This window comes from Coregonus clupeaformis, unplaced genomic scaffold (assembly GCF_020615455.1).
Source record: "Coregonus clupeaformis isolate EN_2021a unplaced genomic scaffold, ASM2061545v1 scaf1336, whole genome shotgun sequence".
In the NCBI taxonomy this organism is placed as follows: domain Eukaryota; kingdom Metazoa; phylum Chordata; class Actinopteri; order Salmoniformes; family Salmonidae; genus Coregonus; species Coregonus clupeaformis.
The window spans coordinates 35,541-59,209 of NW_025534790.1; the positions used below are offsets into that span (position 1 = coordinate 35,541).

The 23,669-nt window shown below is 45.6% G+C and overlaps 1 protein-coding gene across 1 annotated transcript; it reads left to right on the forward strand.

The window, feature by feature from the left end:
- Window positions 1–450: 450 nt before the first annotated feature.
- LOC121568652 (caspase recruitment domain-containing protein 10-like) lies at window positions 451–16,938 on the forward strand. The gene is made up of 24 exons (XM_045218060.1): window positions 451–747; window positions 2,235–2,477; window positions 2,995–3,132; window positions 3,227–3,413; window positions 3,796–3,934; window positions 4,129–4,317; window positions 4,425–4,544; window positions 4,755–4,880; window positions 5,243–5,413; window positions 5,609–5,707; window positions 8,511–8,547; window positions 9,000–9,037; window positions 9,307–9,395; window positions 11,208–11,254; window positions 11,373–11,493; window positions 11,642–11,819; window positions 11,954–12,077; window positions 12,258–12,498; window positions 13,170–13,233; window positions 13,311–13,413; window positions 13,517–13,675; window positions 15,433–15,545; window positions 15,924–16,039; window positions 16,182–16,938. Exons 1-24 carry the CDS (start codon window positions 741–743, stop codon window positions 16,387–16,389), a joined length of 3,057 nt encoding a protein of 1,018 aa, XP_045073995.1. The 5' UTR covers window positions 451–740; the 3' UTR covers window positions 16,390–16,938.
- The last annotated feature ends 6,731 nt before the right edge of the window (window positions 16,939–23,669 follow it).

The window sequence follows — 23,669 nt, forward strand, 5'->3', positions numbered from 1 at the left end:
TGTTGAAATGGAAGTTGTCTTCTAGGCAACTGATGGCTGGTTACATTTCAACTATGGTAGGCATTCCTTTTTAACAACATTTGTTTAAAGTTAACCATACACTGTGTGCACACGAATATCTAGTTCCAAAGACCAAGACCACTTTATTGCAGGAAATTAGCTTTAACGGTCGACTTTGGGCATGAAAAACGGTCCAACTCCTCCGCTTTCTCAATTTTCAAACAGAAATGTTCCGGGGGAGGACCCCCAGGACCCCCGTCTACTGTTCGTCCCCCCCAATATCTACTCCACAAGTTCGCCCTTGCATTAACCAGAGATACAGTATTTGGGTTAACCTGGCTTTAACCTAAAGTAGCAGGCTTAAAAGAAACCGCCTGAGAGAAGTACCACAGCCTATGTTGAATTAGCTGTGTCCATGAAAACTGGATACATCAGGTTGTTGGAAACTTATCCTGGTTTGGTCATCTGGAATGATCAGGACAGTTGTGAACAATTGCTGATTGGTGGAATATGGCATGTGCGTGAGGAGGCAGGACTGCAAAGTTGGGGAGGAGTGTGATACTGCATCCCATGTATAACACAACCAGCTTCTCAACGCAATATCTTAGTCATAGTGGAATAGTAGTTACGTTTCTATCTCATTCTTGGCTTTATAGACTAATTCATCCTTTTATGATTGATCAAAACGAAGTGGAATATCTGTCTGAGGAGTTTGCTTACAACACAATCAATCCTTGACAATGAGTGGTAAGTGTGAAATTAAGATTTCATTTTGTCATGTTTATTTTTGTTATCTTTTTTTTACAGATGATATTACAGAATTTCTTGTCTGACTTTTTCAGATAAAGTTAGACGACTCAATTGGGGTTGGAAAGGTGTGGCACTGAATGACATTTCTCCCTCCTTATTGTCTTGTCAGTCACACTTATTTTTGGTATTGTAAACTCCGGTCAAATAATTTAGCAAATATTCATATAGCCAAGTAGTCTAAGGGGTGTTTTTTTTATTTTGAGATGTTGACACTGCTCTGGGAAAAAGTTGTTATTGATTACATGATGTAGTAGCCTGCATGGGCAAAAGAGAGAGAGGAAAAGATTCCACAGATGTGTCTCGACCTGTCTGTCTGTTTGTCTATTTAATACAGGTGCGCGAGGGAGGCGGGGTTATGGAGTACTTACTTACCCCCCATTGTCGGTAAATAGTTAACTTTAAAACATACACTATGCTGCTTTAGCAGCATATAGGCAATTCCATGGTAACGGAATTATGCTTTGACTGTTTTTTCACTTTAAAATGTATCCCAAACGAAAACCATTGACTTCAAAGTTTAACAAACCATACAACTATATGCACAAGGACTACTTTTAACAATTTCCACTGAACATTTTACAAAAACTAATTTAGTGGAAGAACTGTGCAGATGCAAACTTTGGTAATGGAATTATGGTAAAATCTTCCTCAGGTTTTTATGCAACCAGGTTTAACAAAAATTATATTAAATATCTGCTCCGAATTAAGATCCAAAGATGTCTGCAGAAATAATGGGGTGTCAGCTATGACATGTCACCTTGAGTTGGAAAAAATCTATTTTGGTTATTGAACTACAGTAAGTGAAGTGTAATTACACCCGGGAACGGAATTACAGTAAACAGAATTACATCATGGGTCCCTGATCTGTACTACTAAACTTGTTTGTTTGACTTTTTTGAGAGCTTTTTTCTCTCCCTCCATCTTCTTGTCGAGAGTCTCAATTGAACATGTTTTTTCTTAGTCCAGGGAGTTGGTACAACTGCTCCTCAGTAGTTGAGGTCTTTTTCTGCTATCACAGTAGGTTTTTAAGTGTACGATATGAATCACAACAGTGTTTACATTCTTGAGCTCTGAGACAGATTAAATGGCCTCCCTATAATTGTTTACGACCTACCAACAAACCTTGTGCACCACCAGGAGAAACTTGAGTAAATCATTGCTGCAGATAATGCACCACCAAATGTGTTCATAGTACTGGAGGTTAATCCTACTGCCTGGTATATGTTAAATGCCAAATAATCCCCTCCAGTTTTCCTTGGAGCACAGCCAGAAAAGCACCTCCTTCTGCTCCTTCTCACAATGCAGCAGACAATGGCCATAAACTGTATTATCAACATAGTTTGAGCCTGTTCTCTTTATAACACAGAGTAATTTTGGCTCCTCTTTCAAACAAGTCCTGTATTAACATGCTTCCTCTGGACCAGGCATCACAGTAAGGGTGAAGGATTATGACACAGGACAGGAAGAGGGGCGGCCGGTGTCCGCGTTCTCTGAGGAGTGCTGTGAGGAGCTGTGGGACCGGGTGGAGGGGGTGAGGCACAAGCTGACCCGCATCCTGAACCCAGCCAAGCTCACCCCCTACCTGAGGCAGTGCAAGGTCATCGACGAGCAGGATGAGGACGAGGTCCTCAATTCCACCCAGTACCCACTACGTATCAGCAAGGCTGGTGAGAGAGAGGGAAGGAGAGGGAATGGGTGGGAGTGAAAAAGAGAGGGAGAATGAGAGAAGAATGATGGAAGGGAATGAGAAGAGTGTAAAAGGTAAGTGAGAGGAGGCAGGGAGAGAGGGGGTAGGTCGGAGAGAATGAGGTAAGTAGGGGTTTGTGCCGTGTGAGAAAAAGATGGTTAGGAAGGATAGCGAGAGGGGAGTGAGAGACAGAGGGAGGGGAGACGGGTATGAGTAACGAGGCAGGAGATCAAGATGAAAGGAATGAGGGGGTGGCCACTAGCTAAGTAAAGGAGAGGGAGAGATAAAGGAGGAGGTAGACAGATGGGGAGGGAAAAAAGATGGGGAGAGAGAGAAACAGAAAGATGAGGTTAGAGAGGAAAAGACGACAAAGGGAGTACCTGGAACATGAGCAGCTTTCACACTTATGTCAGTACAGTACTTACAGTATCTCCAACTTCAGGATGTATTGTCGTCTTCATCTTATAAACTCTAATGATGTCATAACTGTTTATCAGGCCGTTTGATTGACATCCTACATGGGCGGGGCCAGCGTGGCCTGCAGGCCTTCATGGAGTCTTTGGAGTTCTACCACCCAGAGCAATACACCCAGCTCACTGGACAACAGCCCACCCAGCGCTGCTCCATCATCCTGGGTAAGGATATGTCCCCATATGTCCCCCTTCCACTCCTGTATGACCAGTGTTCCCCCCCATCCCTCATTTACCTCCACTGCTGTGTCCCCCCCAGATGAGGAGGGTCCAGAGGGCCTGACTCAGTTCCTGCTGCTGGAGGTGCGTAAGCTGAGGGAGCAGCTGCGGGGGAGCCGTGTGTGTGAGCGCCGCCTGTCCCAGCGTTGCCGTGTGGCCGAGGAGGAGCGCAGCCGGGCTGAACGCAAGACACTGGACCTACGACACGACCGGCTGCAGATGGAGAGGTACACCACACGGGACCACACATACAGGGCTTAGAGCACTGTGAGACAAATGACATGATGAGAAGCACTAAACAAACAGAGGTTGATTCATTGAACTTCACAGGTAAAACCACACAAACATCTGGTTGTTATCTACAATGCCAAACAATGTGCAGGTTTTTTTTTCTCTTCACACATTTTATTGTTGAGCGAAGCAGAATAGCAACTATTACCTAAAGTGAATGACGGTATTCAGACTGGAACTTGAAACATCTAGAATTATATACATAAACTACATTCATGATGAGCCGTGGTCCATGGCTGTCATACATTTTTTAATAGGGATTGACAGTTTCTATGTCCAGTGTACTGAGAGCTCGCTGAATATGTGTCTCACACACAGGCTGCGTCAGGACTGGGAGGCAGGCAGCAGGGAGCTGGGCCGGCTGAAGGACAGGCACCTGGAACAGGCTATGAAATACTCTTGTGCCCTGGAGGATCAGGCCAAGGCCTCCGCACGCGAGAGAGAGCTACTGGAACAGGTATAGAGAGGAGAGGGGGCCAAGCGGGTCTGTTGGGTTGTTGAAGGAGAGGAAGGAAGAAAGCAGCTGGAGAAAGATAAAAGGATGGATGGAGGGTATCAGCTTTTTATAAAGAGCTGTTGGGATATGCCTTTATAGGAAGCCTTTTCCCTGGTAGGAGTCCCTTCTAATATTTTACTCAACATTTTCTACAGGTGGAGCAGCTGAAGACCAGACTGATGGAGGCAGAGAAAGAGACTGACAGTAGCCCTGCCGCTACGGCGCCATTCAGAAGGAACAGTAGTGTCCCCCACTGCACGAACGGCGCCCCTGCTGTTCCCGAGAAGAGGGAGAAGCCACTACAGCACATTGACATTCAGAAGGCAGGTCACATTGAAACACAGGTGAGAGCCACCACTCAGAGTGAATCTAATTCACCATCTGAGTTTGTGATGTTTTCCCGCTCTGACTGTGCTGCTCTAACTCTTGTGTTGTTCCGTTTTGACCTCAGGCTCTGTTGGACATCCTGAAGCAGGACCGCAGGGAGGCAACAGAGCAGAGACACGAGCTGTGTGGCGACATCGCCAGACTACAGGGAGAGCTGGAGAGCTCTGAGGATTTCAGGGACAAGGTGAGAGCAGCAAACAAGCCTATTCACACCATTCTGGCCCATCTCCATGTGTGATTCACTCTCAGGAGTCACTGAGCTGGTGACAGTTTTTCAAGTTGACTTTGTTAAGGTTTCATAAAGTGTTAAAACATGCCTCTTGTATATGTAAAATGTATATCAACACAATTGTATTATTCTGTCTTTGATGGTGTGTTGTGTTGTGTTGTGTAGCTGGAGTCTCAGTGTGAGCAGCTGCAGCTGAAGGTGAGGACTCTCCAGCTGGACTGGGAGACGGAACAGAAAAGGAGCTTTTCCTACTTCAACCAGATTATGGAGCTGGAGAAGGAGAGGGACCAGGTCAGTAGGTCTGAGTAGGCATATGGGTTAGAATCAATGTATGGTAAGGTTTTTGTTTCTGTTGGTTACAGTAATGGTTAAATTGGTTTAAATAGTTAATGGCTGTTTGGACACTGAATGCACATGCACAGAGGAATGATGAGGTCGGAGTGTTGAGTTTGAGGTATTTTTGCTGGATAATATAAGGCCTTTCTTTGCATGGTTGCCCCATGCCAATACTCACCGTAATACATCATTTTTATCTAGTCATGCAGGTGTTTCAACTACTTAGTATCTACCCCACTCAGTGTCTGTCTGTCTCCTCATAACTCACCTCTCTGGCACGTTCTCTCCTCCTCCCTCTGATACTGTATATCCTTCAGGCTCTGCGCAGTCGAGACAGCCTGCAGTTGGAATATACTGACTGCCTATTGGACAAGAACCTCCTGCGTAAACGCATCGCAGAGCTTCAGGCCAATCTAGAGCAGCAGCAGAGAGAGCTGGAGAAAGAGAAGGACAGGAGCAGGAAGCAGAGTTCCCCCTGTATGCACTGTGTGAGTCTCAGCTATGCACACACATACTGTGGACACACTTTTGATTATACTTGTGCAACACAAGTGTGTTATCCCTATTCTGTCAGACATACAGTTTCACACACTCACAAAAATCTGATAATCAAACTACAGTGTGGACCTGTTAGCCTTCTCCTATACTCTTCTAATGTTATTGTCTCTCTGTCCCTCTCCTAGTCTCACCTGTCTCTGTGCAGCGAGGACCAGTGCTACGGGCCCTGCTGCTCCCTAGACCTCAGCTCTCTGCCCAACGGCACTCACCAGCTGCTCTGCAAGGTCAGAGTTCATCTCCATCTTATCATCTTCATTGGCAGCAGCTAAAATATCAGCAACATTATACTGTTACCATCAACAGCAGCCTCAACATTTATCTCTTCATTATCATGTAATAAATAGTAATTGAGGGCTGTTGCAGTGTTGCTGTCCAACCCGTCTTTTCATTTTACTCATTCACAGAGTTGTAATTAAGTAGGTACCATTGAGCTGATCCCGTAACAATAATTGTACTTGTTATGATTATTCATGGTGTCACGATCGTCGTTAAGAGAGGAGGACCAAGGCGCAGCGTGATGAACGAACATGTTTATTTATCATTAGCGATAAACACGGACAGTAAACAAAAACAGCAAACGACTCGTAACGTCCTAGGTAACATAGACCAACACGGAACAAGAACCCACAAACACAAAGGGAAAAACAGACAGTTTAAATATGGCTCCCAATCAGAGACAACCAGCCCCAGCTGACACTCGTTGCCTCTGATTGGAGTCACTCAGGCCAACATAGAAATAAACCACATAGAAAGAACACACCCTGGCTCAACATATAGAGTCCCAGAGCCAGGGTGTTACAGTACCCCCCCCTAAAGGCGCGGACTGCGGCACGCGCCTCAACTAGAGCAAAACAGGGAGGGCTGGGTGGGCATTCCTCCTCGGCGGCGGTTCTGGCTCCGGCCTTGCCCACCACCCTCCAATAAACCCCCCATAGCGCCCCTGGTCCGGTCTGGCCCCGCTGGCTGGAGCTGAACTGGACGTAGCAGGAGCGGTTAGCTTCAGCTCCGTAGTGGAGCAGTTGACCGGTACCACCCAGGCACGGGTTGTGCTGGACTGACGACGCGCACCCCTGGCTTGGTGCGTGGAGCCGGAACGGACCGGACCGGGCTGACGACTCGCACCCCTGGCTTGGTGCGTGGAGTAGGAACGGGCCGAACCGGGCTGACGATCGCACCCCTGGCTTGGTGCGTGGGTAGGAACGGGCCGGACCGGGCTGACGATGCGCACCCCTGGCTTGGTGCGTGGAGCGGAACGGGCCGGACCGGGCTGGCGACTTCGCACCCCTGGCTTGGTGCGTGGGTAGGAACCGGGCCGGACCGGGCTGGCGGCGCACACCGTAGGCTTGGTGCGAGGAGCAGGGACAGGCCGGACCGGGCTGGCGACGCACACCGTAGGCTTGGTGCGTGGAGCAGGGACAGGCCGGACCGGGCTGGCGGCGCACACCGTAGGCTTGGTGCGAGGAGCAGGGACAGGCCGGACCGGGCTGGCGACGCACACCGTAGGCTTGGTGCGTGGTGCAGGGACAGGCCGGACCGGGCTGGCGACGCACACCGTAGGCTTGGTGCGAGGAGCAGGGACAGGCCGGACCGGGCTGGCGACGCACACCGTAGGCTTGGTGCGAGGAGCAGGGACAGGCCGGACCGGGCTGGCGACGCACACCGTAGGCTTGGTGCGTGGTGCAGGGACAGGCCGGACCGGGCTGGCGACGCACACCGTAGGCTTGGTGCGAGGAGCAGGGACAGGCCGGGCCGGGCTGTGGAGACGGATAGGAGACCTGGAGTGAAGAGCTGCCACAACCCGTCCTGGCTGAATGCCTACCTTCACACACTCTGTGTGAGGCATCAGCACAGGACGTACAGGGCTGTGTACCCGTACTGGCATAACAGCACGTGACACTGGCGCAGGATATCCGGGACCGAGGAGAGGCACTGGAGGCCACGAGCGCTGAGCCGGCACACTCCGTCCTGGCTGCATGCCCACCTTCGCACAACACGTGCGGGGTGCTCGCCACAGGGACGTACCGGACTATGCCGGACCACTCGTGGCACAGTACGCAGCTCCGCATACCCCGGAACCTGACCAGTCTCATGCTGCCATGCCTGAGTACGGGGAGTTGGCTCTGCTCTCCATCCAGGCTCCGCCAACCTGCCTTCTGGCCCCCCAAACCCGGTGGCCTCCTCTCCAAATCGCCCTGTGGCAGCCTCCTGCTGCCCAGCCGCCCATGCCGTGTGCCCCCCCCAAAAAATGTTTTGGGGGTTGCCTCTCGTCCGTCCGACGATGACACTGCTGACGCCGCTGCTCCTCTCTCGTCAGGGCCTTAATCCTAGCCCATGGCCCTTTGCCCCCGAGCATGTCCTCCCAGGACCACGATTTGCCCACCTGGGCCATCGCCAACCTCTCCATCTCCTTTCCCGGCGCTTCCTCCCATGTCCAGTCTGCCTGCTCCTGGACACGCTGCTTGGTCCTTGTAAGGTGGGTTCTTCTGTCACGATCGTCGTTAAGAGAGGACCAAGGCGCAGCGTGATGAACGAACATGTTTATTTATCATTAGCGATAAACACGGACAGTAAACAAAAACAACAAACGACTCGTAACGTCCTAGGTAACATAGACCAACACGGAACAAGAACCCACAAACACAAAGGGAAAAACAGACAGTTTAAATATGGCTCCCAATCAGAGACAACCAGCCCCAGCTGACACTCGTTGCCTCTGATTGGGAGTCACTCAGGCCAACATAGAAATAAACCACATAGAAAGAACACACCCTGGCTCAACATATAGAGTCCCAGAGCCAGGGTGTTACACATGGTCTACTTGTGGAGAACTATGTGGGGAATATTATTTTTAGACCAGGGTGAAGCAACTCCTGTGTGCTAATTAGGTCTCATTGTTGTTTTGCATAGAGTTAGAGATATGATGTTGCCAGAGATGAATTTGTGTAACTGTCAGCATGCTGGTACCTGTAGGATACCTTTCAGTGAACAGATGTTGATGATGTCTCTGTTTTCATGTCTGTGTCACAGTCTCCCTCTACAGGCCAAACCCATGACCACTCCGAAGGTAAGCCTATATTTCAATTGAGATGTATGTGTTTCCCAACCAGGGGTACTTGGCCTATCCACAGGGGGTTCTTGAGAAGATTTATGAGACCATAGGCTTACTGGTAAAATGCACACGAGGGGGTACTTCAAGGGTACTCTGGGCAGAGCTAAATGTACTTGGTGGTACAGTAACCGAAAAAGGTTGGGAACCACTGGATTAGGGGATTGGGGTTTTGTAAGGATAGCATTGAATAAAGAGCATTCCTGAGTTAATCCCTCTTTTTTGATAAATTCAGTTTTCATGTTTGCTTAATTTATTCTACATGTTTACAGCACTGTAACTGATGAAGGATAAACATTGTATTTGAACTACTATTTGAATAAGACATGGTAGAAACAAATGTTTTTTTTTTGACAACTTTGATGAGAGAGGATAGGCTTAGACTTCTAAATACCTTATTTTGTCTGCAGGTTCCCGCTCAAACTCAGAAGAGAATCTCTTGACACCAGTGAGTTGTTACATTACTCCACAACACCTTGTGACACTTCGACATATCAAAGTATCATGTCTCATCTAATGTTCATCTATATTAACAAATGTATTTTTCTCACTGAACAGTGTAGCTGTGAATACACACAATATATGTGGATTGTTGAATAATGAATAAACTTTTTCAAGTTGTCAAGGAGGCAATGAACAGGTTTAAATTATGGGCCTGCATCGACACTTTAGTCATTCTCTATTTCACTCTTTGTTTGTGTCCTGTTTGTTTTACAGACAGTGGACAGTGAGAAGGATGTTAACAGGCTCTCCATATTCCCCTTCCCTCCCTGTATGAACTCCATCAACCGCAGGGTCAACATAGAGTATGTCATACCCATAGAATAAGGAATTAAAATTGTTACAGTGGCTTGCAAAAGTATTTACCCCCCTTGGCATTTTTCCTATTTTGTTGCCTTACAACCTGGAATTAAAATGAATTTTTGGGGGGTTTGTATCATTTGATTTACACAACATGCCTACCACTTTGAAGATGCAAAATATGTTTTATTGTGATACAAACAAGAAATAAGACAAAAAAACTGAACTTGAGCGTGCATAACTATTCACCCCCCAAAGTCAATACTTTGTAGAGCCACCTTTTGCAGCAATTACAGCTGCAAGTCTCTTGGGGTATGTCTCTATAAGCTTGGCACATCTAGCCACTGGGATTTTTGCCCATTCTTCAAGGCAAAACTGCTCCAGCTCCTTCAAGTTGGATGGGTTCCTCTGGTGTACAGCAATCTTTAAGTCATACCACAGATTCTCAATTGGATTGAGGTCTGGGCTTTGACTAGGCCATTTCAAGACATTTAAATGTTTCCCCTTAAACCACTCGAGTGTTGCTTTAGCAGTATGCTTAGGGTCAATGTCCTGCTGAAAGGTGAACCTCCGTCCCAGTCTCAAATCTCTCGAAAACTGAAACAGGTTTCCCTCAAGAATTTCCCTGTATTTAGCGCCATCCATCATTCCTTCAGTTCTGACCAGTTTCCCAGTCCCTGCCGATGGAAAAACATCCCCACAGCATGATGCTGCCACCACCATGCTTCACTGTGGGGGATGGTGTTCTCGGGGTGATGAGAGGTGTTGGGTTTGCGCCAGACATAGCGTTTTCCTTGATGGCCAAAAAGCTCAATTTTAGTCTCATTTGACCAGAGTACTTTCTTCCATATGTTTGGGGAGTCTCCCACATGGCTTTTGGCGAACACCAAACGTGTTTGCTTATTTTTTTCTTTAAGCAATGGCTTTTTTCTGGCCACTCTTCGGTAAAGCCCAGCTCTGTGGAGTGTACGGCTTAAAGTGGTCCTATGGACAGATACTCCAATCTCCGCTGTGGCGCTTTGCAGCTCCTTCAGGGTTATCTTTGGTCTCTTTGTTGCCTCTCTGATTAATGCCCTCCTTGCCTGGTCCGTAAGTTTTGGTGGGTGGCCCTCTCTTGGCAGGTTTGTTGTGGTGCCATATTCTTTCAATTTTTTAATAATGGATTTAATGGTGCTCCGTGGGATGTTCAAAGTTTGGGATATTTTTTTATAACCCAACCCTGATCTGTACTTCTCCACAACTTTGTCCCTGACCTGTTTGGAGAGCTCCTTGGTCTTCATGGTGCCGCTTGCTTGGTGGTGCCCCTTGCTTAGTGGTGTTGCAGACTCTGGGGCCTTTCAGAACAGGTGTATATATACTGAGATCATGTGACAGATCATGTGACACTTAAATAAAGTCCACCTGAGTGCAATCTAACTAATTATGTGACTTCTGAAGGTAATTGGTTGCACCAGATCTTATTTAGGGGCTTCATGGCAAAGGGGTGATACATATGCACGCACCACTTTTCCGTTATTAATTTATTCGAATTTTTTGAAACAAGTTAGTTTTTTCATATCACTTCACCAATTTGGACTATTTTGTGTATGTCCATTACATGAAAGTCAAATAAAAATCCATTTAAATTACAGGTTGTAATGCAAGGCACTGTAGTAATTTAATAGGATATCTATGGTCATACCATTGCAAGTCAACTTTTACATTATTCTCTAATATAGAAATATCACTCTCTTAAATCACACGTTATGCTGTAAATGCATTTAAAACTAAATAAATGATGATGAAAACTCCTCTCTTGTGATCTTATCCGTTTACAGGTTTGACCTGGACTCCTGGGGCAGTGATGAGAATGAGAACCTCACAGGTTTGGTTCAGTTCAGTACATCCCCTCCTGTCGGTCTAAGTCTATAGCTACCTGTAATACCTGTAACCCCTGCTAAGTATAGATGTGTGTAGTGATGTCTCATTATATTGTGTTTCAGGAGTCCAAAGTGAGGTCTCCCTGTCGAACTCCTGTAGCTCCCTGCATTCTCACCTCTTCCCCCCTGACCTCGTCAACCTGCCCCCTGTCCCACCCCACAAACCCAACTACAGCAGTCTTGGGTATGTCTCCATCTCTTTGCTGCCTACATCAGGGCAGCTAATCCAACATAGTTTAAGTACACTTGCTAACCCTTTATGGTGTGAGATATAATCTAAACTGTATACTAAGAAGTGTAATTACCATCTCTATTTCCACTTCCTCTATCAGTTTAGAGCTCCTGTCCCCCTTACCTAGTCCCCCCACTACGCCCAAAAGAGGAAGAGGCAGCCTGGCAGATGACATCACCATCATTGGGGGCAACTGCACAGGCATCTTTGTTAGCAGCGTCAGAGCTGGTTCTCCTGCTGAGCAGTGTGGTCTGAAGGAGGGCAGTGAGTTACTGGAGGTGAGAAACAGAGGCATACATAAATGTAATGTAAATGTAATGTAAAATGCATACAGACAGATGGACAGGCAAACAGGTTGTAGAAAAACAGCCACACAGGCCTGAGTATAACTATCTCTCTCCTCCCTGCCCAGCTGGAGAAGGTTCTGTTTGGTGGGGGCAGTGTGCTGCTGGGCCAGTGCACAGGAGAGGTGGCCCACTTCTCTCTGCAGTGGTGGACAGAGCCCTCCTCTCTCAAACATAAGACCAACACAGAGGGTGAAGTTCTGAGACAGCTTTTACAGTTGTTTTCCTTGACTGATGTGCTTTTTCAGTACAGTACACCTTTATTCTGCATGGCCTTGGCCTTTATCCAGGTGTCAGACTGTTTATAGAACAAAAAAATATGAAAGAATAGAGTGTGTGTAACTAACTTCCCACCCCTTTTCCTCTTCTCAGCCTACTCCAAGTTATGTGCCCAGCTCCCTTCTCCTACCTTCTATGGCGCTGACTCTTTCTACGTGCGCGTCAACCTGGACCTGGACCCTCATAGCGACCTGCCCTGTCTGGGGGTGCGCTGTGATGACATAATACACGTCACTGACACCCGTTACAACGGGAAGTACCAGTGGCGCTGCACCCTGGTGAACCCCCGCACAGCCAAGCCCCTGCAGGCGGGGGTCATGCCCAACTACAACAGGTAAGGGAGAGGTACCATTGTCATAAATGCTGTAGGTGGGTGTAGTGGTGGAATCAAGCGCAGGACACCGAAGTATAGTCCAAAAGACTTTAGTGGAATATCCAACAAGGAAAACAGAACAAACTTGCCCGAAGGCGAAACTACGCACGTAGGCGACAAACAAAAGGCGCACTACACAGGTGCGTAAAACGCTCCAACACAGTGGAGTAAAGCTCAACCGAGCGAATAAGGAAATCGACAAGCAAACATACGACAGGAACAATCACACACAAACACAGACACACCCAACGAGACTTAAATAGAACACTAATGAGGACTAACTAGACACAGGTGTACAACATCAAGACCAAACCAAACGAACATGAAACATAGATCGGTGGCAGCTAGTACTCCGGGGACGACGACCGCCGATGCCTGCCCGAACCAGGAGGAGGAGCAGCCTCGGCCGAAACCGTGACAACCATGCACTGTAATAATACCTTTGTGACAGAGTTCAAATGAACGGGTTATGTAATGTCAGACATTTTAATAAGCATGAGAAGAAGATTAAACGTTCCATTAATCTATGACATTTGTGCAAATGTTTTGCTTTGTTAGACTGCACTCACAGACTGCATGGGACACGTAGTGATGAATGTGTATCCCCCTAAATCTTTCTCTCTCTATCTCAGAGCACAGCAGCTGTTATTGGTGAGGTTACGTACCATAGCCCTGGAGCAGGATTTCAAGAAGAAAGTAAGTCTCCTCTTGTCCCTACTGTGTGTGAATCTCTGGTAACCACGGGTAACCAGACTACTGATTCCTAACTGTAGGTATCCAAGAAGGGCTCTGAGCGTGTGCGATTGGTCAAGGCTGTGTCCCCCAGCTGTCGTGGGATTGGTTCCACCCCACTGGTCCTTTACACACTCAGCAACCGTAAGCTCTTCCCATATGACTTTATTGATCTTTTTTTGTCCTTTGAAGACAATAGTAAGATAAAAATGCATGAACATAAATGTGTGTGTGTGTCTTTGCTCAGGTCACGAGGAGCACCTGATTCCTTACAGTATGGTCCAGCCAATACAGGTCAAGACCAAACGGCCTGTCATCTTCTCCCCCTCCCTGCTCTCTCGCGGCCTCATAGAGAGACTGCTTCAGCCAGCAGAGTCTGGACTGGACTTCAACACCTGCCAACCAGGTACACACACGCATAGTTATTGACATACTGTCACTACACACTCAAAATCTCAGAAGCACTAGTTGCATGCTTGTTGTCCTTCTTGCATGATCGGCTGTGTTTAAAAGTAATGACTTGTAGATACAGTGGGGGGAAAAAAGTATTTAGTCAGCCACCAATTGTGCAAGTTCTCCCACTTAAAAAGATGAGAGAGGCCTGTAATTTTCATCATAGGTACACGTCAACTACGACAGACAAAATGAGAAAATAAATTCCAGAAAATCACATTGTAGGATTTTTAATGAATTTATTTGCAAATTATGGTGGAAAATAAGTATTTGGTCAATAACAAAAGTTTTTCAATACTTTGTTATATACCCTTTGTTGGCAATGACACAGGTCAAACGTTTTCTGTAAGTCTTCACAAGGTTTTCACACACTGTTGCTGGTATTTTGGCCCATTCCTCCATGCAGATCTCCTCTAGAGCAGTGATGTTTTGGGGCTGTCGCTGGGCAACACGGACTTTCAACTCCCTCCAAAGATTTTCTATGGGGTTGAGATCTGGAGACTGGCTAGGCCACTCCAGGACCTTGAAATGCTTCTTACGAAGCCACTCCTTCGTTGCCCGGGCGGTGTGTTTGGGATCATTGTCATGCTGAAAGATCCAGCCACGTTTCATCTTCAATGCCCTTGCTGATGGAAGGAGGTTTTCACTCAAAATCTCACGATACATGGCCCCATTCATTCTTTCCTTTACACGGATCAGTCGTCCTAGTCCCTTTGCAGAAAAACAGCCCCAAAGCATGATGTTTCCACCCCCATGCTTCACAGTAGGTATGGTGTTCTTTGGATGCAACTCAACATTCTTTGTCCTCCAAACACGACGAGTTGAGTATTTACCAAAAAGTTCTATTTTGGTTTCATCTGACCATATGACATTCTCCCAATCCTCTTCTGGATCATCCAAATGCACTCTAGCAAACTTCAGACGGGCCTGGACATGTACTGGCTTAAGCAGGGGGACACGTCTTGCACTGCAGGATTTGAGTCCCTGGCGGCGTAGTGTGTTACTGATGGTAGGCTTTGTTACTTTGGTCCCAGCTCTCTGCAGGTCATTCACTAGGTCCCCCCGTGTGGTTCTGGGATTCTTGTGATCATTTTGACCCCACGGTGTGAGATCTTGCGTGGAGCCCCAGATCGAGGGAGATTATCAGTGGTCTTGTATGTCTTCCATTTCCTAATAATTGCTCCCACAGTTGATTTCTTCAAACCAAGCTGCTTACCTATTGCAGATTCAGTCTTCCCAGCCTGGTGCAGGTCTACAATTTTGTTTCTGGTGTCCTTTGACAGCCCTTTGGTCTTGGCCATAGTGGAGTTTGGAGTGTGACTGTTTGAGGTTGTGGACAGGTGTCTTTTATACTGATAACAAGTTCAAACAGGTGCCATTAATACAGGTAACGAGTGGAGGACAGAGGAGCCTCTTAAAGAAGAAGTTACAGGTCTGTGAGAGCCAGAAATCTTGCTTGTTTGTAGGTGACCAAATACTTATTTTCCACCATAATTTGCAAATAAATTCATTAAAAATCCTACAATGTGATTTTCTGGATTTTTTCCCCTCAATTTGTCTGTCATAGTTGATGTGTACCTATGATGAAAATGACAGGCCTCTCTCATCTTTTTAAGTGGGAGAACTTGCACAATTGGTGGCTGACTAAATACTTTTTTTCCCCACTGTATGTTGTTTCTCTACCCCTTCTCATGGAGTGATGTATTTCAGAGCCAATCCAGGCCACAGAGAGAAATGATAAGAGTTTTTTCCTGCTAGAAGCTTCCACCCCAGAGCAGGCTCTTGGAATCAGGCTGCAGTCTATTCAGGATGTAATAAGCCAGGTATACACTCTTTCATTCATTCTCTCTCTCTCTCGCTCACACACAAACAAACAAACAAACACTTCCCACTGGGCAAAAACTGGTTGAGTCAATGTTTCTTCCATGATATTTCAACGAGAAAATTTTATGTAATGACGTTGAATCAACTTGGAAAACTGATTGGATTTGAAAAGAGTCATCAACGTAAGGGAATTTCTTCTTTTTTTCACCAAACATTTAACCTAAATCCAATGACATGGTGACATTTTTTGTTGATTTGATGTTGAATTTACATTAGTTGACAACTCAACCAAATGTAAATCAAAACTAGACGTTGAACTGATGTCTGTGTCCAGTGGGTTACCTCTCCCATATCGGTCTCTGTGTCTTGTCTCTCAGGACAAGCACTGTCTGTTGGAGCTGGGCCTGAGCAGTGTGGAGGGCCTTCTGAGGCAGGAAGTCTACCCTATCATCATTAATATCCGACCCAAGAACAAAAAACACAAGAAGCTAAAGTAAGTGACTGGCTGTCTGTATTTGTGTGTGTTTTCAATACACTTTTAGCATCATATGTTATTCTATTTCTGTAGTTTTCTGTTCTCTAATCCAATTTAGAAACAGTAGTTACAAAGTCTATCTATTTTGCCCCATTGACAGGAAGTTGCTGACCGGGAGAGGGGAGGATGGTGTGATGGAGGAGGTGTGTCAGGCGGACGAGCTGCAGCTAGAGACCCTGCCCCTGCTCTACCACACTTTGGAACCCAACACCTGGAGCTGCACCGACGATCTGCTGCTCGCCATACGCAATGTCATCCACAGCCAGCAGAAGGCACTGCTGTGGGTTGAGTTGGAAAAACTCCAATAGATCCCAATGTTATTGCCCAGTGTTATTGTTTTACTAAGCAACATTTTATTCAATTAAAAGATAAATTCACACACACCCATTTAGATACCTAGTTCTACCACAGTAAATATGAAGTTTCATGTTCATATGAAAAAATAAAAAATAAAATATGATTAATTGAACCTTAAATTGTTACAAGCTCAGGAGTAATGTGTCTTTATGTTGTAATGTTATATTTCTTGTCTACCTATGCTAAACATCAGCATTAAACAACCTTCATTAGTTAATAGAGCATATTTTTAAATTCTTTAATAATTCATAACAATACATGGAATTTGTATAGCGCTTTTCTAACACCCAAAGACATTAATATTAGTAGTTGGGATTTGCCTACATTTGCCTTTGGTCACTAGTCACAATACATTAGCTTTTGAAAGTTATTCTACAAAAAACATAGGACTGCTTTATGGTTATGAAAATGTTTGCCTTTAGAATGTTGCTTTCAAGACAACTGGGAACTTGGGGAAAAAACGAGGTCAAATCGATTTTTTTACCTTTATTTAACTAGGCAAGTCAGTTAAGAACAAATTCTTATTTACAATGACGGCCTACACCAGCCAAACCCGGACGACGCTGGGCCAATTGTGCGCCGCCCTATGGGACTCCCAATCACGGCCGGTTGTGATAAAGCCTGGAATCGAACCAGGGGGTCTGTAGTGACGCCTCAAGCACTGAGATGCAGTGCCTTAGACCGCTGCGCCACTCAGTGATCTTAAGGTTGGAAAGTCACTCTAGAAAGAGGGCCAAGTTCCCAAGATGGAATTCCGAGTTGGATGACCGTTCAAATTGATTTTTCCCGTCTGAGCTCTTTTTTGGGGGGGGGAGTTCCCAGTTGTTTTGAACGGACTGAAGTCGGAAGTAGGAGATTTCCGAGTTCCCAGTTGTTTTGAACGCAGCATAACTCAAGAACTCTGTCATTAATGTTGAAGTTTTTGCTAAGGAGATCTTAGTCGCGCAATTTTGCATCTGACTAGGATGTTTGGTGCAGTATCTTTCAACGAGTCGTCTCTCGTTTCTTCTTCTGTGGGTTTTATGGCCAACTACAACCCAAAAAGGTGTATTGCCGCCACCAACTGGATGGGTTGAAAAACCAAAACAAGGTAAAAATAAAATCCATACGTGATAGGGAAACTAACTTAATCCACATAAATAAAAATAGTACATTGACAAAAACAAAACTCCCATTTCTTCCTTCTTTCAAATCTCCCTTCTCAGGCTCTAGGGCCTGAGAGGGTGGTATGGCTTGTTACAATATTCCATGTAACTTCTCCGCCAAGAAATCTTTCAGTCCCAGGAACCGCTCCGCTGCATCCACAATGATATCCATCTTCCTGGGCCTTCTCTCCACCTTGGCAGTGTCATTAATCACCATAGCTATAAAGGCCACAAAGTCCACCTTCTTAACCTTTAAAATGTCAGGGTCCTACTGGTGAAAGGCAACCCCTGCAGCGTGCAGTGAAGGCCTATCCACCATCATGGACTCTTCAGGAGCACCATTCAAACCCTCAACCCTTTTGACAGCTGCTGCATATGAAATGCTCTTGACAGCTCTGACTTTGGCCACCTCATTCTCTTTCACCCTTGTCAGGCAATCGAAAGATGTAGCTTCATGATTCCCACCACAATTACAACATGTCACATTTTCCTCACTTTTAAAACACATGATATGATATTTTCCACAACTTGGACATCTCAGCTTCTCCCTTCTGCAAACACTTGAAACATGACCAAAAGCTTTACAATGATCACACTGCATTGGTCTTGGGATAAATGCTCTGACTCTATAGTTTATATAACCCAACTGCACTTGGGTACGGAGAGACTCCATATCAAAAAACAAAAGAACAGATAGACTCTTCACTTCTTCACCATTCACCACACAATTCATCCGACGTGCATCAATCACACCAGAAATATTTTTAATCTCTTCAAAATCGACTTCCCACGAGACGCCAGATATAACCCACTTGAGGGGTTCCCTGTTCCGAAGAGACACACACGACACTTAAAACTTGTCAAACCGGGTGAGATGCAACGCACGTTCCTTCTGATCCGCAGAAGCACAAAAAAAAATCAACCCGCCTCTCATGATCCTCACTGCCTTCACTTTACCCAGCACTCTCTCCACCAGTTTGGATATCTCAAAAAGTTTCTTCTATAATGGTAATCTGCTCAGCTGCTCCTCATTAACAAACCGTACTCCTACTAGATACGATGGGACATTCTCATCACTGTACCCTACTTTGCTCCGTTTTCCATTCTTTTGAACAATACTCAAATTCTCCTTGATTCTACCACCATTGGATTCAGAATTCACTTCATCGTCCGCTTCCGCCATCTTTTTCCGCTTCAGAGCTCCCTTTCGTCTCTCTCAGTGTTGCCAACTCCTCAGTAAGGAAAGTAGTTATTGGCTGTCCTAAAAGTTCTTCTTCTTCTTCAATGAGGTTTAACGGCGGTTGGCATCCAATTTGTTGCATTACCGCCACCTACTAGACTGGAGTTCAACTCCCTTATCTTTCCTTGAAAAATAAAATAAACTAAAGCAAAGAAATAACCTACCATCTAACACTACACTCACACCTTCAACACTACAACTAATAATTAACCCCACCCTTCTCCACTGTTTAAATATACTCACTCCTACCTCATGCCCTCAACCTGAAATGATGGGACATCACCACTTAACACTCCCTGTAACTCTTCTGCTGTCAAGTCTTGCACACCCAAATATCTCTCTGCAGCTGCCACCACTACCTCAATTTTCATCGATTTGCGTTCCATCCCTGCAGTACAATTAATAACCATTGCTATAAACGCTAAAAATCCAATCTTGCTGAACCATATATCACTTTTTGGTTTATCCCTCTGTACTGGTACATAAAAAAATAAAAATATTTAACCTTTATTTAACCAGGTAAGCCAGTTGAGAACAAGTTCTCATTTACAACTGCGACCTGGCCAAGATAAAGCAAAGCAGTGCGATAAAAACAACAACACAGAGATACATATGGGGTAAACAAAACATAAAGTCAAAAATACAACAGAAAATATATTTACAGTGTGTGCGAATGTAGTAAGTTATGGAGGTAAGGCAATAAATAGGCCATAGTGCAAAATAGTTACAATTTCGTATTAACACTGGAATGATAGATGTGCAAAAGATGATGTGCAAATAGAGATACTGGGGTGCAAATTAGCTAAATAAATAACAATATGGGGATAAGGTAGTTGGGTGGGCTAATTTCAGAAAGACTGTGTACAGGTGCAGTGATCGGTAAGCTGCTCTGACAACTGACGCTTAAAGTTAGTGAGGGAGATAAGAGTCTCCAGCTTCAGAGATTTTTGCAGTTCGCTTCAGTCATTGGCAGCAGAGAACTGGAAGGAATGGCGGCCAAAGGAGATGTTGGCTTTGGGGATGACCAGTGAGATATACCTGCTGGAGCGCAGACTACGGGTGGGTGTTGCTATGGTGACCAGTGAGCTAAGATAAGACAGGGATTTGTCTAGCAGTGATTTATAGATGACCTGGAGCCAGTGGGTTTGGCGACGAATATGTAGTGAGGGCCAGCCAACAAGAGCGTACAGGTCACAATGGTGGGTAGTATATGGGGCTTTGGTGACAAAACGGATGGCACTGTGATAAACTACATCCAATTTGCTGAGTAGAGTGTTGGAGGCTATTTTGTAAATGACATCGCCGAAGTCAAGAATCGGTAGGATAGTCAGTTTTACGAGGGCATGTTTGGCAGCATGAGTGAAGGAGGCTTTGTTGCGAAATTGGAAGCCGATTTTAGATCTAACTTTTGATTGGAGATGCTTAATGTGAGTCTGGAAGGAGAGTTTACAGTCTAACCAGACACCTAGGTATTTGTAGTTGTCCACATACTCTAGGTCAGACCCGCGAGTAGTGATTCTAGTCGGGTGGGCGGGTGCAAGCAGCGTTCGGTTGAAGAGCATGCATTTAGTTTTACTAGTGTTTAAGAGCAGTTGGAGGCTACGGAAGGAGTGTTGTATGGCATTGAAGCTCGTTTGAGGTTTGTTAACACAGTGTCCAATGAAGGGCCAGATGTATACAAAAATGGTGTCGTCCGCATAGAGGTGGATCCGAAAGCGTCACCAGCAGCAAGAGCGACATCATTGATATACACAGAGAATAGAGTCGGCCCGAGAATTGAACCCTGTGGCACCCCCATAGAGACGGCCAGAGGTCCAGACAACAGGCCCTCCGATTTGACACATTGAACTCTATCTGAGAAGTAGTTGGTGAACCAGGCGAGGCAGTCATTAGAGAAACCAAGGCTATTTAGTCTGCCAATAAGAATGCGGTGGTTGACAGAGTCGAAAGCCTTGGCCAGGTCGATGAAGACGGCTGCGCAGTACTGTCTTTTATCGATCGCGTTTATAATATCGTTTAGGACCTTGAGCGTGGCTGAGGTGCACCCATGATCAGCTCGGAAACCGGATTGCGTAGCGGAGAAGGTACGGTGGGATTCGAAATGGTCGGTGATCTGTTTGTTAACTTGGCTTTCAAATACTTTCGAAAGGCAGGGCAGGATGGATATAGGTCTATAACATATACATCTCTACTACTCACACCATTTCTCTCAGGATCCCTCCCCCTTGACCCATCTTCCTCTACTTTCTTCACTGCCTCTGCATATGACAACCTCTTCTCTATTCTTACCCTGGATACCTCAACCTGCTTCTCTCGCACTGGACATGTCTGATCCCCAGCCCCATGGCCACCCCCACAATTAGCACACACCACCACTTCCCCCACTGCTTCACACTCCTTTGTCTCATGCCCTTCTGCACACTTCTCACATCTTGGAATCTCCCTCCTACACACTGCTGCCACATGCCCAAAAATGTGACACCTGTAACATCTTAAGGTATTCGGCACATATGCTCACACTGGATAACTTATATATCCTAACCTCACTTTCTCAGGCAAAGACTCAACTTCAAAACTCAAAAGAACAGACAATGACTCTTCTGTTTCCCCACTCTCGCCACCCTGTTTACGTCGCACCAAACGACGAGCATCACACACACCGGGAATCATCTCCTTCAGTTGGTCAACTTTTACATTCACTGCTACTCCAGTAATCACTCCTCTCAATGGCACCATTTTCTTAAGAGTGAAACAATTCACAGTTCTTTCCCCCATTTGTTTAACTCTGAGCGCCTTCTCCCTCTGTCCAACAGAAACACAAACAATTATCACTAGACCACTTCTGGTTACCCTCACCGATTCCACTTTACCCAACGCTCTTTTCTTGGCAACACTGCTCTAGATGAGACCGCACTTCATTGAAGTATCCCTGCTGTTGACCAATCTCAGACGAGGGGGCGTAGACTTCGGAGACCGAGTTCCGCTTGCCTCGATAGAAAAAAATGGTGTGTCCGAACAGCCGAAAAAAAACTTGCCGAAGTCCAAAACAAACAAAAACGTCACAAAATGTCATCATAATATATGCAGGAACTGTTCCGAACTGTTTCGGCTGGGAAGCAAGCAGACGCCATTAGGCTACAAAAGAGAAAAACAACAACATGCTCGAAATGTTATATAACAAGAGAGTATCAATAATTCAGATGAGGCTGGGATTTTGAGGTCAGTCTTATGATACAGAGAATACATTGTGTTCTGGAAAAGGTATGATGACATATAGATCAACGAACTGGTGAGGGCACTAGAACAGTCTGCAGCACCCAGCCTCACCCTACTAGAATCTGAAGTCAAATGTCTACTGTTTCTTGATGATCTGGTGCTTCTGTCCCCAACCAAGGAGGGCCTACAGCAGCACCTAGATCTTCTGCACAGATTCTGTCAGACCTGGGCCCTGACAGTAAATCTCAGTAAGACAAAAATAATGGTGTTCCAAAAAAGGTCCAGTTGCCAGGACCACAAATACAAATTCCATCTAGAAACCGTTGCCCTAGAGCACACAAAAAACTATACATACCTCATCTTAAACATCAGCGCCACAGGTAACTTCTACAAAGCTGTGAACGATCTGAGAGACAAGGCAAGGAGGGCCTTCTATGCCATCAAAAGGAACATAAATTTGACATACCAATTAGGATCTGGCTAAAAATACTTGAATCAGTTATAATAATATAATAATAATATGCCATTTAGCAGACGCTTTTATCCAAAGCAACTTACAGCCACGCGTGCATACATTTTTTGTGTATGGGTGGTCCCGGGGATCGAACCCACTACCTTGGCGTTACAAGCGCCGTGCTCTACCAGCTGAGCTACAGAGGACCAGTTATAGAACCCATTGCCCTTTATGGTTGTGAGGTCTGGGGTCCGCTCACCAACCAAGAATTCACAAAATGGGACAAACACCAAATTGAGACTGCATGCAGAATTCTGCAAAAATATCCTCTGTGTACAACGTAAAACACCAAATAATGCATGCAGAGCAGAAGTAGGCCGATACCCGCTAATTATCAAAATCCAGAAAAGAGCCGTTAAATTCTACAACCACCTAAAAGGAAGCAATTCCCAAACCTTCTATAACAAAGCCATCACCTACAGAGAAATGAACCTGGAGAAGAGCCCCCTAAGCAAGCTGGTCCTAGGGCTCTGTTCACAAACAGACCCCACAGAGCCCCAGGACAGCAACACAATTAGACCCAACCAAATCATGAGAAAACAAAAATATAATTACTTGACACATTGGAAAGATTTTACAAAAAAACTGAGCAAACTAGAATGCTATTTGTCCCTAAACAGAGAGTACACAGTGGCAGAATACCTGACCACTGTGACTGACCCAAAATTAAGGAAATCTTTGATTATGTACAGACTCAGTGAGCATAGCCTTGCTATTGAGTCCTGTGTAGCTCAGTTGGTAGAGCATGGCACTTGCAACACCAGGGTTGTGGGTTTGATTCCCACGGGGGGCCAGTATGAAAGAATGTATGCACTTACTAACTGTAAGTCGCTCTGGATAAGAGCGTCTGCTAAATGACTAAAATGTAAATGTAAAAATTGAGAAAGGCCGCTGAAGGCAGACTTGGCTCTCAAGAGAAGACAGGCTATGTGCACACTGCCCACAAAATGAGGTGGAAACTGAGCTGCACTTCCTAACTTCCTGCCAAATGTATGACCATATTAGAGACATATATTTCCCTCAGATTACACAGACCAACAAATCATTCGAAAAAACAAATCCAATTTTGATAAACTCCCATATCTATTGGGTGAAATATCACAGATTTGTGACCTG

Coding starts and splice junctions, on each gene's coding strand:
- LOC121568652 (XM_045218060.1), top strand. Junction 5,708..8,510: donor CTCACCAGCTGCTCTGCAAG/GTCAGAGTTCAT, acceptor TCTGTGTCACAG/TCTCCCTCTACAGGCCAAAC. Junction 13,676..15,432: donor CTTCAACACCTGCCAACCAG/GTACACACACGC, acceptor GATGTATTTCAG/AGCCAATCCAGGCCACAGAG.